The sequence below is a fragment of the Heterodontus francisci genome, chromosome 27 (assembly GCF_036365525.1).
Source record: "Heterodontus francisci isolate sHetFra1 chromosome 27, sHetFra1.hap1, whole genome shotgun sequence".
In the NCBI taxonomy this organism is placed as follows: domain Eukaryota; kingdom Metazoa; phylum Chordata; class Chondrichthyes; order Heterodontiformes; family Heterodontidae; genus Heterodontus; species Heterodontus francisci.
In genome coordinates this window covers 58,565,624-58,583,226 of record NC_090397.1, presented here as the reverse complement: position 1 = coordinate 58,583,226, position 17,603 = coordinate 58,565,624, and the positions used below count along the sequence as shown (strand labels likewise).

General features: G+C 41.5%; 1 protein-coding gene across 3 annotated transcripts in view; it reads left to right on the top strand.

The window, feature by feature from the left end:
- exoc4 (exocyst complex component 4) overlaps positions 1 to 17,603 on the top strand; it is a 606,100-nt gene that overhangs the window by 554,980 nt on the left and 33,517 nt on the right. The window contains exon 17 of one of the 3 annotated variants that reach the window (XM_068059445.1): positions 13,368 to 16,739. The exons of 1 other annotated variant lie outside the window; for it this stretch is intronic. In XM_068059445.1, the coding sequence (XP_067915546.1) occupies positions 13,368 to 13,605 (238 nt within the window). In that variant the 3' untranslated portion in view covers positions 13,606 to 16,739. Of the gene's footprint in view, positions 1 to 13,091; positions 13,190 to 13,367; positions 16,740 to 17,603 lie in introns of those variants that run through there. One more of the 3 variants, XM_068059447.1, reaches the window with a different exon arrangement.

Here is a 17,603-nt window from a genome sequence, read left to right as displayed (position 1 = left end):
GGAGGCAGAAAGGTATCTGAACATGCACTTGAAGTACTGTAAACTGCAAGGCTACCGACCAGGTGCTGGAAGATGGGAATAGATTGGGCGGCTAGTTTTCTCGGTCAGTGCAGACATGATGGGCTGAATGGCCTCCTTCTGTGCCATAACTTTTCTATGATTCTATTTCATGATTCTAGAGCTGGGAGGAAAAATATTTACCTTTTCTGGTAACAGCCGCCAGACATTCCTTTTAAGGACCGCTGGTTACGCCACAGAAGGAAACAAATAACTGAGTTGAACAAGCCCAAATGTCAGCACTTGATGCATTTCCGGGAGAGGTCCTGAAACAGGCATCGGGTGCCTCATTAACATATGAAGGAACATTGGACCAAGAGGAGACTATTCAGCCCTTCGTGTCCATTCCAACATTCAGTTACATCATGGCTAATCTGTACCTCAACCCCATTTTACCCACCCTAGCTCCATATCCTTTGACTCCCTGACCTAATAAAAATCTATTAATCTCAATCTTGAAAGCTTCATGTCCCAGCATTCACAACCGTTAGGGGGCAAAAGTTCTACCTTCTTTGTGGAAAATGCTGTAACTCTAATTTTAAGATTTGCCCTTCTTGTTCAGCATTTCCCCACCATGAGAAATAGTTTTTCTGTATGTACCTCAACTAATCCCTTTATCATTTTAAGCACTTTAATTACATCGCTCTGAACTGGCTAAATTCAGTTGAATAGCAGCAGGATCATTATGCAAGGGCACAACATCTGTTTTAGGCAGCCCACAGGGATGCCTGAATATTGCTAGACCTAAATATGGCACGTGACATAGTTCAGAAGCATTAGGAAATTGATGCTTTTTGCCCACTCCACACCCTCCCCCTGAAAAACATTTACTGGGGGGTCTGTCATCAACTCATTGTCTTCTAGGCATTCCAATCAATCCGTCTGCGCTAGAATTATAAAGCAGTGATGTAGAACATTGAGCTGTCACCTTCGGAAACCAGACTGATGGATATGAATCTTGATATCTCCCACTCTCTCTCACTCTTTCTCTCTCTCTCAACTGAAATGGGTTTGAGGGAGTCTTAGTGCATAAAGATCAGCCCACACTGAAAGTGGCCATCTCAGTTATGCAACAAGGGTGGCTGGCGTGGAAAAGTACACACTATAGGGCATGCTATTGTTCAGCAGCACATTACCGGTGTGTAGAAGTGGGAGTAAGATACCTCGAAGGGATCTATTTTATAAAGATCTCTCAAAAACAAAATAGTTTAGATTAGATTCAGTAAAAGCGTAAGTTTCTGTTTTTCTCACGTGCAAACAGAAAATCCGAGTTTGTAAACAACCCCAACAGTATTAAAACCAATAGATCATATAAAATCAGATCTAAATGGGCCACAATTTACTGTAGCTGGTGAATGAGCGACACCCACCATTCATTAGACTTGCTCTTTCTCATTTAATTTCTATTAGCTTTTGCAATGGAAGTTGCTGTAAGTTAGATTCAAACAATGTGGCGTCTTCTACAGGGAGTCTGGGACCTGTGTTAGTAAGGCAAGCAACTGTCTGTCTCAGTAGCCAATAAGATTGAAGAATTGTTAATGAGGCTGATTCAGGAAATGTAAGTTGGAATAGTGAATTCGATGTCAAATCAGGTGCAAAGAGGGAAAGAAAGATGGTATTCAGAGAGACAGACAGAAAGAAAAAGTTTTTTTTTTTCATATCTCCAATAACAAGATCTGAAGGAATGAGAGTCCACACATGTAAAGGTTAATTTTCAGTGCCAGTGAGGTTGTTTTGCAGTAATTAAAACTTATCACAACAACAAAAACGACAAGCCCTAACTTTCTGTGACAAATTTAGTCCTTATCCGCAACAGGAGCTCCACACCTTTCAATACGTTTGATGGGGAGCTAGACTGAGATGCCATTTTCATGCAGTTTTTAGAGGAGCGGCATTTCTTGGACAGTGACTTCCAGGTTTTGGCCTTTAACTGCGCGTTCTTGAAATTGTTAAACAATTTGCACATAAATAATGATAAGTGTTGTGGTGTCTTCATGACTGCAGTTTGAAAAATGAAAATAATTGGTGCTGGCCCTGATAAGAACATAAGAACTAGGAGCAGGAGAAGGCAATTCAGCCTCTCGAGCCTGCTCCGCCATTCAATACGATCATGGCTGATCTCATCTCGGCCTCAACTCCACTTTCCTGCCCGTTCTCCATAACCCTTCAACCCATTACTAATTAAAAATCTGTCTATCTCCTCCTTGAATTTACTCAATGTCCCGACATCCACCGCACTCTGGGGTAGCGAATTCCACAGACTCACGACCCTTTGAGAGAAGTAATTTCTCCTCATCTCTGTTTTAAATCTGCTACCCCTTATCCTAAAACTATGACCTCTTGTTCTAGATTTCCCAACCAGAGGAAACATCTTCCCTACGTCTACTTTGTCAATCCCCTTAATCATCTTATATACCTCAATTAGATCTCCTCTCATTCTTCTAAACTCTAGAGAGTAAAGGCCTAAACTGCTCAACCTTTCTTCATAAGACAAACCCCTCATCTCTAGAATCAATCTAGTGAACCTCCTCTGAATTGCCTCCAATGCAACTACATTCATCCTAAGTAAGGGGACCAAAACTGTACACAGTACTCCAGGTGCGGTCTCCCTAATGCCTTGTACAGTCACAGCAACACTTCCCTGATGGACTCTGCTGACAGGGGACTGAATGCCAGAATCCCATTGCCTTACTTATTTAATCCACACGCATATTTATTTCTTCTGCTTTACCAGCCGGATGTATCAACTGTGCAAAAGCGGAACATTAATCTCAGTTTGCTTCCCCCACCCCACAAAAACATTTTTTTTAAAAAGTAGGTGCAAAGCCGCAGACAGAGTGGCAATTTTAATTATTCATCGTGCTAGTTTATTTTGATAGTGTGCTGCTGTCCTTGGTTTAAATGCATTATGTTGATGTGTAAATGTGAAATTTGCATTTAGCAAAGTGCTTCAAACTAGCCCTGTAATATTTTATTCATCTGAGCCGAATGTATTTGCAAAACATCCCAGTAAATTTGCTTTAATTTATTTGCAATGCCAGAATATTCCATTTCACTGTCTGTGCCCTGAATTATAAGCATATATTGCTGCTACAAGTTCCACATGCAAATAAGCTAGACTTTCAATGTTTGACATTGTAAAATATCACTAATCAATGTTTTCTCACATTATGGTATTTAATGAATCTAAATATTACATGCAGACCTTGAGGATTATCTATATTTTGTCATTTAAGACCAATTAAACTACACCTTACGATCGTAACTAAATTGTTCTTCTCCCCCTAAGGATGTAGAGAAAGATAACATCAGTCTCAATGTCCACATTAAGTATCTACCTACTTGGTCACCCAAACATGAATTTACCGTTAAACACAGTGCATAAACAGCAGGTTTTTATGACCTGTGAGACTGCAGTTTATCATTTACATGCTGGTCATTGAATCTTATAGGACAGAAGGAGGCCATTCTGCCCATCGTGCCTGTGCCAGCTCTTTGAAAGAGCTAATCAATTAGTCCCACTCCCCGACTCTTTCCCGAAAGCAAAGCAAAAGTTTTCCCTTTGCGTGCAATCTTTTACTGCTCAGCATTAAAGTTAAGGAGTCCAGTTTTTCTGGGCAGCAACCTATCGTTCACTTTCCGCAGAAGGCAAAATCACACAGCTGTAAACTAGATTTCTGTTTGTGCTGCTTACTTCACTATTGTGAAGGTTCAAACACAACAAAAAAAATCAAAACTGATTCCATTTTCAGTATAGTTAACAAGAAGGAGTAGGCAGCTCACTGCATTGCTACCTTTTGCTTTCACCTCATTTATACTGCAATCACACTTTGGTCTTACATATATTAGGTTGGCCCAGTCGATAAACTCAGGTCCTCAAGTTGGAAGATTGTGGGTCCAGCCCTATCCCAGGACTTTAGAGCACTTCAGGGCAGTCCTGAGGGAGCACGTCAGATGAAACATTAAATGTTAGTGGATGTTAAAGATCCTATGTCACTATTCAAAGAGGAGAATAGAGTTCTTATACAGTGCCGGCCAACTCTACCCCTCTGCTACCATCCCCATCACAACAAACAAATTGATTGATCGGTGATCTCATTTCTGTTTGTGAGACTTAGCTATGCACAAAATGGCTGCTGAATTTGCCCAACTTAACAATAGTCATTGTAAAGTAGTTCATTGTATAGCAAGTGTTTTTTGGGCACTTTATTTCTGTGAATGCATTTCTTTTTAATCCTCATATATTGTGCGCAAGAGCCTGCAAATGGCTTTGAGATGAATGATCATTGATCTGAGACTGGTATATGCCGGCTGCAATGCACAACAACACATCCTTGTTCTACTGTACCAGTCTGACTGTTACTGAGATAGAGAGATGGAATGACATTGGAGCTCTGCTTATGTCTGCTAACATGAATATGCAGAGCTTCTCTCCCTGGGCAGTAAATTTGTAATATTAGGAGGGAATGTCTGCTTTCTCAAATTTAAACAATTCTATACAAAGTTTTAAAAATTCCTAGGAAGCTAGTGGATCTGCCAAATACTTTTAAGATTTGGCTTCACAGCAGATTGGAGTTGGACTTCATCTGAAGCAGTATGAAGTGGTCTCCTGAGAGAAGAGACTGTTATCATTTTGCATAGCTTTAGTGTATTTAGGTGTCAGATCCTGATCTGAGTTATTATTGCCCCTTTTTACATGAATGCAAAGTAGTTTGGAGTCTGCATCAATGTGACAGAGCATCCTTAAACTGATAGAACCCTAAGGTAAATTGTCTACTTTGCTGATAAAAGGGTCCTTAATAAGACTCATTTAGGCTGTCAGAATAGGAGAAGGCCTTTAAACTCTTCAAACCTGTTCCTAGTGAGTATATGTCCATGACACAGACCTGCTGATAGTTCAGAACTAGTTTGCACTTAATTGGCTGTCTCACTCAGGACCTAAAGTGGACTAGTGTAGGAAATAAAGATATAAATTCAATCTGCACTTTATTTATTTTTTTTTTAAAAAATTTTAAATTTTTTTTATTTAGAGATACAGCACTGAAACAGGCCCTTCGGCCCACCTAGTCTGTGCCGACCAACAACCACCCCTTTATACTAACCCTACAGTAATCCCATATTCTACAGTAATCCCATATTCCCTATCACCTAGGGGCAATTTACAACGGCCAATTTACCTATCACCTGCAAGTCTTTTGGATGTGGGAGGAAACCGGAGCACCCGGCGAAAACCCACGCAGACACAGGGAGAACTTACAAACCCCGCACAGGCAGTACCCAGAATCGAACCCGGGTCCCTGGAGCTGTGAGGCTGCGGTGCTAACCACTGCGCCACTGTGCCGCCCACTTGACTATGGTTGGTGATGTTAGCATATATTTTATTTATTCCTGAGATTTGGGCAAGCAAAGCTGACACTTATTGCCCATCCCTAGTTTCACTGGGAAGGTGGTGTTGGACCAGCTTCTTGATCGCTGCAGTGTAGCCATTTGATACAAATAAGTGGCTTGCTATGCTACTTCAGAGGGCAGTTAAGAGTCAACCATGTTGATGTAGGTCTGAAGACATATATAGGCCAGAATGGGTAAGGACACCAGGTTTCCATCCCCAAAGGACATTAGTGAACCAGTTGGGTTTTTGCAACAATCCAACCACTTCACGGTCTCCTTTCCTGATGCCACGAAGGGGGAAGGTGGGGCAAACAAATCCATAGCTCCCTGGATGACGAAAGAGATAGCGGTTAAGATGAAGAAGAAGTATGCTTATGACAGATGTCAGGTAGATAACACAACTGAGAACCAGGCATAATATAGAAGGTTCAGAGGAGAAGTGAAATAACAAATAAGAGAAGCAGGAAAGAGACTAGCAGCTAATATAGAAGGGAATCCAAAAATCTTCTATGGGCATATTAATAGTAAAAAGGGGGTGAAAGGAGGAGTGGGGTCAATTAGGGACCAAAAAGGGGATTTACACAGGGGCCATTGATGAGGTATTAAATAAATACTTTACTAAGGAAGAAGATACTGCACAGGTCATGGTGAAAGGGGAGGTAATTCAGACTCTTGATGGGTTTAAAATTGATAAGGAGGAGGTATTGGATAGACTAACTGTACTTAAAGTTAATAAGGCACCAGAACCGGATGAGAGGCATCCAAGGATACTGAGGGATGTGAGAGTGGAAATTGCAGAGGCACTGGCCATAATTTTCCAGTCTTCCTTAGACTCGGGAGTGGTGCCAGAGGACTGGAGAATTGCAAATGTTACACTCTTGTTCAAAAAAGGATGTAAAGATAAGCCAAGTAACTACAGGCCAGTCAGTTTAACCTTGGTGGTGGGGAAGCTTCTAGAAACGATAATTCGAGGCAAAATTAATAGTCAGTTTGGCAAATGCATGTTAATTAGGGAAAGCCAGCACAGATTTGTGAAGAGCAAATCATGTTTAAGTAACTTGCTGGTGTTTTTTGATGAGGTAACAGAGAAGGTTGATCAGGGCAATGCTGTTGATGTGGTGTTACATGGACTTCCAAAAAGCATTTGATAAAGTGCCATATAACTGACCAAGTTATAGCTCATGGAATGAAAGGGACAGCAGCAACATGGATACAAAGTTGGCTGAGAAACATAGATACAAAGTTGGCTGAGAAACATAGATACAAAGTTGGCTGAGAAACATAGATACAAAGTTGGCTGAGAAACATAGATACAAAGTTGGCTGAGAAACATAGATACAAAGTTGGCTGAGCGACAGGAAACGGAGTTGTGGTTAATGGATGTTTTCCGGACTGGAGGAAGGTTTATAGTGGAGTTCCGCAAAGGTCAATGTTAGGACCCTTGCTATTCCTGATATATATTAATGACCTAGACCTTGGTGTGCAGGCACAATTTCAAAATTTGCAGATGATACAAAACTTGGAAAGTCTGTTAATTGAATAATGTAGAATTTCAAAAGAATATAGACAGGCTGTTGGAATGGGTGGACAGTGGCAGATTAAATTTAATGTGGAGTGTGAAGTGATTCGTTTTGGTAGGAAGAACTCGAGTGACAATATTGAAGGGTACAATTCTAAAGGGGTGCAGGAGCAGAGGGACTTGGATGTATATGTGCATAAATCATTGAAGGTGGCAGGACAGGTTGAGAGAGCAGTTAATACAACATACAGCATCCTAGGCTTCATTAATAGGAGCACAGAGTACAAGAACAAGGAAGTTATGTTAAACTTGTATAGAACACTGGTTCAGCCTTAAATGGAGTATTGTGTCCAGTTCTGGGCGCCACACTTTAGGAAAGATGTGAAGGCATTGGCGAGAGTGCCGGAAAGGTTCACCAGAAGGGTTCCAGGGATGAGGAACTTCAGTTATGTGGATAGATTGGAGAACAAAGAACAAAGAAAATTACAGCACAGGAACAGGCCCTTCGGCCCTCCAAGCCTGCGCCGATCCAGATCCTCTATCTAAACCTGTCGCCTATTTTCTAAGGGCCTGTATCTCTCTGCTTCCTGCCCATTCATGTATCTGTCTAGATACATCTTAAAAGACGCTATCGTGTTCGCATCTACCACCTCCGCTGGCAACGCGTTCCAGGCACCCACCACCCTCTGCGTAAAGAACTTTCCACGCATATCCCCCCTAAACTTTTCCCCTCTCACTTTGAACTCGTGACCCCTAGTATTTGAATCCCCCACTCTGGGAAAAAGCTTCTTGCTATCCACCCTGTCTATACCTCTCATGATTTTGTACACCTCAATCAGGTCCCCCCTCAACCTCCGCCTTTCTAATGAAAATAATCCTAATCTACTCAACCTCTCTTCATAGCTAGCGCCCTCCATACCAGGCAACATACTGGTGAACCTCCTCTGCACCCTCTCCAAAGCATCCACATCCTTTTGGTAATGTGGCGACCAGAACTGCACGATGTATTCCAAATGTGGCCGAACCAAAGTCCTAAACAACTGTAACATGACCTGCCAACTCTTCTCCTCAATACCCCGTCCGATGAAGGAAAGCATGCCGTATGCCTTCTTGACCACTCTATTGACCTGCGTTGCCACCTTCAGGGAACAATGGACCTGAACACCCAAATCTCTCTGTACATCAATTTTCCCCAGGACTTCTCCATTTACTGTACAGTTCACTCTTGAATTGGATCTTCCAAAATGCATCACCTCGCATTTGCCCTGATTGAATTCCATCTGCCATTTCTCTGCCCAACTCTCCAGTCTATCTATATTCTGCTGTATTCTCTGACAGTCCCCTTCACTATCTGCTACTCCACCAATCTTAGTGTCGTCTGCAAACTTGCTAATCAGCCCACCTATACTTTCCTCCAAATCATTTATGTATATCACAAACAACAGTGGTCCCAGCACGGATCCCTGTGGAACACCACTGGTCACACGTCTCCATTTTGAGAAACTCCCTTCCACTGCTACTCTCTGTCTCCTGTTGCCCAGCCAGTTCTTTATCCATCTAGCTAGTACACCCTGGACCAGTTGGGACTGTTTTCTTTGGAGAAGAGAAGATTGAGAGAAGATTTCATCAAGGTACTCAAAATCATGAGGGGTCTGGACAGGGTAGATAGGGAAAACATGTTTCCATGGGTGGAGGGATCAAGAACAAGAGGGCACAGATTTAAGATAATTGGCAAAAGAAGCAATAGCGACATGAGAAAAAACTTTTTCATGCAGCGAGTGGTTAGGATCTGGAATGCACTGCCTGAGAGTGTGGTGGAGGCAGGTTCAATTGAGACATTCAAGAGGGAATTGGATTGTTATCTGAAAAGGAAGAATATGCAGGGCTACGGGTAGAAGGCCGGGGAGTAAAATAGAGGGGGAGATCAACGAAAAGACAGGAAGGGGTGGGCATGGTGGATTAATGGAATGGGTTCAAAATTTTTTGAAGAGGAAATAGCAGTAAAGCAGAGTGCCAGTGAGCTCCAAAGAGCTCCACGATCATTGGGGATGGGCATTGCTCCCAAGCTTCAAGATTGGAAAGTGCAGGCTTGATCATACAGCTGGCGATTACTCAGAAAATATGGGGTGAGACCACAACATGATTTGAAAGTGAGGGCCAAGACTTTGAAACCAAGGATAACCATGAGTACCACACCACATGAACCCAATGCCAACTAACTGGGTGATGCTTAATGCATGTAAATGTTTACTTATAAAAATGTCAGTTCTGAAATGGCTAATTTCTGCTAACTCCACACTGACTTTCTGCTGGTATAGCAGGGGAGCAGAGATTTTCTCTGCAAAGTTGTGACTAAGTTTGAAATCTGTATTGCCCTTGGTCATGAACACTTTACATAAATGAGCTTCAACTCAACATAGATTTCTGTTAATTTTTCATTCTTTTCTTTGAGATTATTCATAAATATTTATATCAGGTCATTCTGGCTTGTACAAGCAGAAGAAAAAAATCTGTTCAAAATTTGATGGATGATTCCACTGATCATATCACATGATGAAATATGAAAGAGTGAATATAATTGGTCTTTCTCCCCTAAGATTTCCTTTTTAGACTTTGTGCTCTATTGTAATTATCTGAACAGTCTTATTCTCTATCAGATATGCATTTTAGGTAAATGGTGGCTCCAAGTTACAAAGGGTTTTATTTGTAGACAGTGTCCCTTATCGCTAAGTAAACCAGCATACTTACGGTATCAGGTAAAGACTTTGCAAACTAACTGCACTAATTTATTTGGCATTTTCTCTCCACCTCTTATGGTAAAGAAGGACTTGCATTTATAAAGATTTCTCAGAAACTTCCAAAAGTATTTCGACATATGTGCAAGAATGACAAACAGGGTAAGACCTGCTCATCCAGGCATACTCCACACCCATGATGGCTGGAGCATCAGGATTAGATGGTTCCAACTCATTCCCCCATGGCCATGTAAGCTCCTGGAAGAGATAAAACTAATAAGGGAAAAATACTCTGGAAAATTCATCTCTGATCCCCCTCAGGCAATTGAAACCAGTCCAGGAGATTACACGGACCAAGTGTTATCTGTAAAACCACTTACATTCTATATGATGTCTCTGCCCCAGTCCAAAACTGGTCCAATTCCCTCTTGTTTCACATCCAATGAATTATTTTGAAATGTAGTGACTATTGTTGGGTAACCAATTTGCACATAAGCAAAATCCCAATAAACTGCAATTGGATGAATGACCAGTTTTCATTCTTGGTTGAGGGAACATGGTTGGCCAAGGCACTGGAAAAGTTCTCAGCTCTTCAGATGGTGTCATGTGACCCTTAACATCCATGTGAAGCACAGGAACAAGGTGTTTGACCCTCGGTGTAACATCTCAGCTGACAAAAGCCACACCCATACTACTCAGTACTGTGTTAAAAAAAAATAAACTCGCATCCCTATAACTGCTAAACTGTTATTTAGATCACGGCTGATCTGCATCTCAGCCCTATTTAACTGCCTTTGCTCCATATCCCTTACCTAACAAAAATCTCTCAATCTCAGTCTTTCAAATTTAAATTGATCCAGCATCCACAGCCTTTTGGTGAAAGAGTTTTCTAGATTTCTTCGACACTTTGTGTGATGAAGTGCTGATTTCACTCCTGACTGGCCTATCTCTAATTTAAAGATTATGTCTCTTTATTCTAGATTCCGCTACCAGAGTCATAGAGTCATACAGCACAGAAACAGGCCCTTTGGCCCATCGTGTCTGTGCCGGCCATCTAACACCCAACTATTCTAATCCCATATTCCTGCAGTTGGCCCGTAGCCTTGTATGCTATGGCGTTTCAAGTGCTCATCTAAATACTTCTTAAATGTTGTGAGAGTTCCTGCCTCCACCACCTCTACAGGCAGTGCGTTCCAGATTCCAACAACCAGCTGGGTGAAAATTTTTTCCCCAAATCCCCTCTAAACCACTTGCCCCTTACCCTAAATCTATGCCCCCTGGCTCTTGACCCGTCCACTAAGGGAAAAAAAAATTCTTCCTATCTAACCTATCAATGCCCTTCATAATTTTGTACACCTCAATCATGTCACCCCTCAGCCTTCTCTGCTCCAAGGAAAACAACCCTAGCCTTTTCAGTCTGTCTTCATAGCTGAAATGCTCCAGCCCAGGCAACATCCTGGTGAATCTCCTCTGCACCCTCTCCACATCCTTCCTATAGTGTGGTGACCAGAACTGTACACAGTACTCCAGCTGTGGCCTAACTAGCATTTTATACAGCTCCATCATAACCTCCCTGCTCTTATATTCTGTGCCTCAGCTAATAAAGGCACGTATCCCATATGCCTTCCTAACCACCTTATCCACCTGTGCTGCTGCCTTCAGTGATCTACGGACAAGTACACCAAGGTCCCTCTGACCTTCTGTGCTTCCTAGGGTCCTACCATCCATTGTATATTCCCTTGCCTTGTTAGTCCTCCCAAAATGCATTACCTCACACTTCTCGGGATTAAATTTCATTTGCCACTGCTCCACCCATCTTACCAGCCCACCTATCTCTCAGTTTCTCTTCATCTACTCTATTGAATCTTTTTAACATGTTTTAAAAACCTCTATTAACTCTCCCCTCAAACGTCTATACCAAAGGAAATACAAGTCAAGTTTATGCTATCTGTCTTCATAATTTAACCCTTTAAACCCTGGTATTATTCTTGTGAATCTGCACTGTACACCATCCAAGACCAATATATCCTCCAGAATTGAACACATTATTCCAAACGGAGTCTAACCAAGGTTTTATACAGGAGAGCTCCCTTGCTTCTATTTGTCAAGCACCATAGAATCTTTTACATCCATCTAAACAGCTAGATAGCTCCTTGGTTTGATGGCTCACCCAAAAGTGATACATCTGAAAGTACAGCATTCCTTTGTTACTGCCCTGGAGAGTCAGCCAAATATATTTGCCCAAGTCCTAGAATGGGTTCCCTGATTCAAAGGCAAGAGTGCTATCAACCAAAGTGATGACTTCAGCAAATTAGGATCAGCAAGATGACTTGCACATGAACAGAGTTAGAGAAGGAAACAAAACTGAAACAAAATGTTGAATTAACACTAAATATTTTGCACATTTTCCCCCTGTTGATTTTGTTTTTAAAATTTCAATAAGAGGTGATGCCATCATCCATGCAGTGGCTCGAAAGAGTTGCTGTGAAGGTGATGATTTAAGAGGGGTAGAAGTACTTTGAAATGGGCATTTGATGCAATACTTACCTGAGATGTTCAGGCTGTGGCCTTTATATCTTAAATGAATTTCAGGAATGGGTGTTGCTGGCACTTATTGCCCATTCCTAGTTGCTCTACAAAGGTGGTGATGGGCTTATATCTTGATACAACTGATGGGCTCACTAGGCCACTTCAGAGGGCAGTTAAAAGTCAACCACATTGGTGTGAAACTGGAAGCACAGACCAGGTAAAGACAGCGGGTTTCCTTCCCTAAAGGACATTAGTGAACCATTTTTAGGACAATGTGAGAGCTAGATGATCACTTTTTATTCAAAGCAGTTTTATTTAGTTCCAGATATTTTAAATTAATTTCAATTCTCAAACTGTCATGGTGGGACCAAACTCTCATTCTCTTGATTAATAGTCCAAGTCTCTGGATTAGTAGTTCGGTAACATAAATACTATGCTATTGCTGCAATAAATTATATTGTACATTCTAGCATATGATTGTAATACAGACATCATTATGTTTATCCATATGTTCTTGGAATATAAAGGAATGACTTATGCATCAGTATAACCCATAGGCTTTTGTTAATTCTGGAAAAGGTCAGATTGCACCTTGGGTACTGTGAACAGTTTTGATCAGCAAGATGCCAGGGTGACCATTAAATCCCTAGAGGCAATGCAGAAAGAACCACTGGCTGTTTCAAGTGTCAGGAAAATGAGTTATGAGGATAGACTGAAGATCTTGGGCTCTTCATTCTTGAAACAGGTCAACTGGAAGTGAGAGGGTGCCTCATAGAAGTATACAAGTTAATAAATGGTATAGAAAAGAAAACGTTACTTCAAATTAAACAGTAACCATAAAACAAAATTCAATCTGGTGCCAGGCAAATTTAGGACTGATGTTGGGAAGCCTTTCACATCAAGAGTGATGAACACTTGGAATGAACTTCTGGATGGGGAAGCCCTACAATCATTTAAGAAACATGCCACCATGGGGAGGCTGAAGTTTTTTTTGATAGTTAAGGTAGGATGGGCCCAATGGCTTTACTCTCTTGTACCTGTCTTATTACCAAGAACTTTTAAGATATAATTTATGAAGTTATTGACAGTGTACCTGGTTTGCCTTTAATTCAGGTTTGCTACATGTCTTTTATACACAGGCAGTACTACGAGATGCTGTACAACAATCCCGATGAGCTGCTGAACCTAGTAGTGGACCAAGGGGTGAAGTACACAGAACTGGAGTACATCAATGCCCTAAGCCTCCTCCACCGCAGCCAAACTGGAGTTGGAGATCAGACCACACAGAACATGCGCTTGCAGAGGCTCAAAGAGATCATCTGTGAACAGGCTGCTATAAAACAAGCCACCAAGGACAAGAAGATCACCACAGTCTAAAGACTCAGCCTCAAAGCGGGGACTTAGTAAAGTGCAACTCCATCCTATCTAGAACTGCGCCCAGGCTCAAAGGCAATTTGCCATTATATTTAGTGTGTGTTTAACTGTTCAAGTCCATTAGTGGTGAAATATGTACATAGATTATAAGCATTATTGTACCTTGTTGCCTTCTGAGAAGTACCAGGGGAGGTTCTTCATAGGAAGGAGTTTTGTTCTTGTGGGTCCACTTTCCTTTTCGCTGGCCAGCTAAAACTGAAACTCAGAATTAGCAGGAAAAAACACACTGTTCTTTCTCAATCCCCATTCTTTCTTCTTTAGAGATCTTGTGCAATTGCATCATGCTACATCCCTGTGCATCCTCCTTCACCGTCAGTGCCACTCAATGATTAGCTAACTTCCAGCAGCACCATCGGTTTCTTTGCCCACCCACATACACTGCTGTTTGATGCAGTACAGTACTCCTTTGTTAACACCTGGCAAACTCGCCTGCACAAAGATGGCAACTTAAAATCAGTCAGTAGATTTTGACGCACTCCCCTGCACCCCCAACCCTTAAATTGGCAACAGTGCCCAGTTTAGTTAGGTACCATAAAAAAGGATAAGCTGCTAAAAAAAAATAGAAGACTGAGTTGCTGCAGTGATGATGATCTGCCATTTGTCCCATTAGCACATTTAATAAACTCAGTATATCATCCAATTAAATATTTCAAATTGGCACGGAAAATGTCTTGCTGCAAAATTTGTACAATTTGAATCTGGTGTTTGACAACTGAAGCTTAGATATAAGAATCTTAAGGTGCTCGCAGTTTGTGCTAAATTTAATAATTTCACTTGGGGTTTAAGAGTGATACATGTAAACCTGGCACAATAGGGGCACCTATCTGAGGTTGTGGCTAAGCTATATTGCTGCACAACGTAGAGCAAGCTTTACTCTACATCTTATCTCTCCCTGCACCCCCCCATCCCTTCACCACCCCAAGAAAGCACCACATGTGCATCCAAGTATGTACAAGCTGATCCAGCTGTTGCCGACTGTGCCTGTGGTTACAGGAGAGAGCTAGCACTTCAGCCACTGTCTAAAACCTCCTATAAGCCTAAAGTACAAAACTCAGTCAGACAACAATTTAGAAAAATGCACTGCACTGATCGTGCTAATTCCTGTATCAAAAACAGAACTTGCTACTTCTGTACAGTGCAGGAATGCTGGATTTTACTTCCTTCCTGGGGTTCATATTGGACCCAAAATATACACGTGCAAGCCTGTTAAAGGTCATTGATTTCCCATAGAATGTGACCACATAGATATGTAGGAAAAGTTCACCAGGAACCTCCAAATAATAATCATTAGTTTCTTTAGTTGACAGTTGGATCTACTCAGCACCAACTGAAGATTCAGCTGATAAAATGCTCCACTGATAAGCCAGTGGGTAAAGGGCCCACTCGGTGTAGTACACAGACTCTGACTCAGGTCCCCGTCTTTGTGGGGTTAGCTCATTTTAGCCAAGGTGGCATTTTGCTCATTACAATTGGCTAAGGGAAGAGAACTCGGCAGAGGGGTGTGTTCCTATTTTTCATCACCGCTCTTTCACCCACGCTAGCATGTGAATGTTTGTGCCAGGCCAGGCCAGGATTGGGCTCGGTTGTGATGCTCCCACAAGTTGAATAGCCTGCTGACAGTCACTGAGCTTCACCCATGAGAAACAGCCACTTGGTCTCAGAGGGCGGCCGCTCATCCGTGGAACCATAAGTTCACGACGATGGGTAATGGATTGAGTAACTTTAAACAGAAAGAACAGAACACGTTTTTATCTTGGATTATTAAACATCATCTCATCTCTGAATTACAGGAGACATCATACATGACTGAATAAAGATGAGAACGTGCACAGACCTGGTGCTTAATTGTGTAAGAACAGAGAGTTTCATGTAAATTATTGGGCTACACAATTAGGCAAATCCCTCTGACATAAATTGGTGAAAATAAGGTTAGTGTCCCAACTCAGCTATAGTGAGATTAGATTATCTGTGCTTGCCCCCGATTTAATAAAGGACATTTAGGTAAAATTCAGCAGAGCCTATTTCAACTCTTTAAAACGTATTTCTAAACTGATTGGGTTTTATTATGGTGTCATCCGGGAGATTGATGATTATGGTGTGGGTTTTGAAAGGAGTGAAGTTGTGCTAAAATGTGTAAATGAAAAGCATTCTGTGTATTAGAGGGAGGGTCTCCAGCCAATAAAGAGTTTTGCTTAAGAAACAGACACAGGTCCCTTACACAAAGGATATCATCGCTGAAAGCCTAAGGCTTGTGTCATGTTGAGATGATTTTCGAGCCTTTTCGGCCCCAGAATGTACAGTCTACTGTGTAAATCACTTGACCTAACTTTTCCAGTGGCATAGGAGACGCCACTTTTTAATAGTTCTGCCTTTGCACCTGTCTCCTTGGATCCATTTGGCCAGGAGACCTGTGGCAGACATCATATGTAATGGAAGAGTCAGTGGGTGAAGGTGTGGGTTGTTTCGGTGTGACACTCTCAAATCCCAGACTGCTTCAAGCTGCCTGGTAACAGGGCCTTGAGATCAAGCATACCACATGTCACTTGGGATAAACTGAAGTGTATTTTTAAAAGGATGAAAATAAGTTGAGAGTGTTTTGTAGGAGCTTTTCAAAAAAATGTTTTGTCTCTTTGTGTAGGCCAATTAAAAGAGGCATGCCCTCCCCTAAATGATGCTGATCCCCTTTTTAATTTTTATGTGCTATAAGAAGACTGTACACAAGTGAGACATCCTGCAACACAAATATCCCTTACAGTCCGAATTATTATGGATTTTGTGAATAGAAGCAGCAGAAGACAATGTCGGTGCAAGTAGGGCTAACTCTATATCGGGGCTAGTCAAATACAAAAAATACACTTGCACAGAGTTATTATTGTAACATATGTTTGTTGCTATTTATGTTTCCAAAAGAGGAATGGGTGGTTTGTGATTCCAGTCCCAACTTCCTCGTATAAATGTCTTCAACTGCATAATCTGAGATTTACTAATGCACTGCATGAACTAATGACCACTCTGTCCTTTAATATGTATACAAAATACTGTGCAATAAAGCTGGCAAAAGAAATTGCTGGTCAGGATTCTTGTGCTTATCTTTTTTCCCTTGTTTCCATAAGAGGGGCAAGCCTTCTACATTGAAGTACTAATGCATAATATCAAACGATTTGAACTGCATGTTCCATCTCTAGTTGCACATACATCCCAAACCCAACTCTAGCACTGTCAGAAAAGCACTGGCGGGGTGGGGGGCGGGGGCAAATTCAGTTGAGGGGTCTCCATTGGGCTGCACTCAAATGCCTCCTGGCCACATTTGAAATTACTGTGCCGAAATTGCCCATTTTCCCTTTTCGATTGCAGAGAAGGAGCCAGTGGGGTGGGAGGGAAGGATATACAGAAAAGACTTAGGGTAAAAAGAGAGATACTCAACAATTTAAAAAAAAAAGGGAGGCAAAAAATGAAAGGTAATTTATTTCCCGATAGAAGTATCCTTTCTGGATCTATTAACTGTTCAATACCTGCTCTACACCAGCACCCCCCCCCCAAACTTTATCCTTTCACTCATTCACTTATCAGGATCTTGTCCTTTCAGAAAAGATTCATGGAGGATTTTTCTCTGCACATTTGACTGTAGCACATTTCATTAATATGCTGCTCTTCAATGAAGGGATGCTGAGTGTTGTCATATCTTGCTTATGCTTATTTAAGCTTATAATGATGACTGCTGGCCCTTTCCTTCTGGTTCTGCACATAGAACAACTTCTCAGGTTCTGCCTCATTCATTCCATTAATAATTTTAAACACTTGAAGTATTTCTTCCACACCTCCTCAATTCATTCATATATAATTTGAGTCTGTAGAGCCTATCCTTGCCGATCAATTATGCAAACAGCAAGATCATTTAAGAATAAAAATTATTAGAAGTGTGGAGCTGCACCATCGTTCCC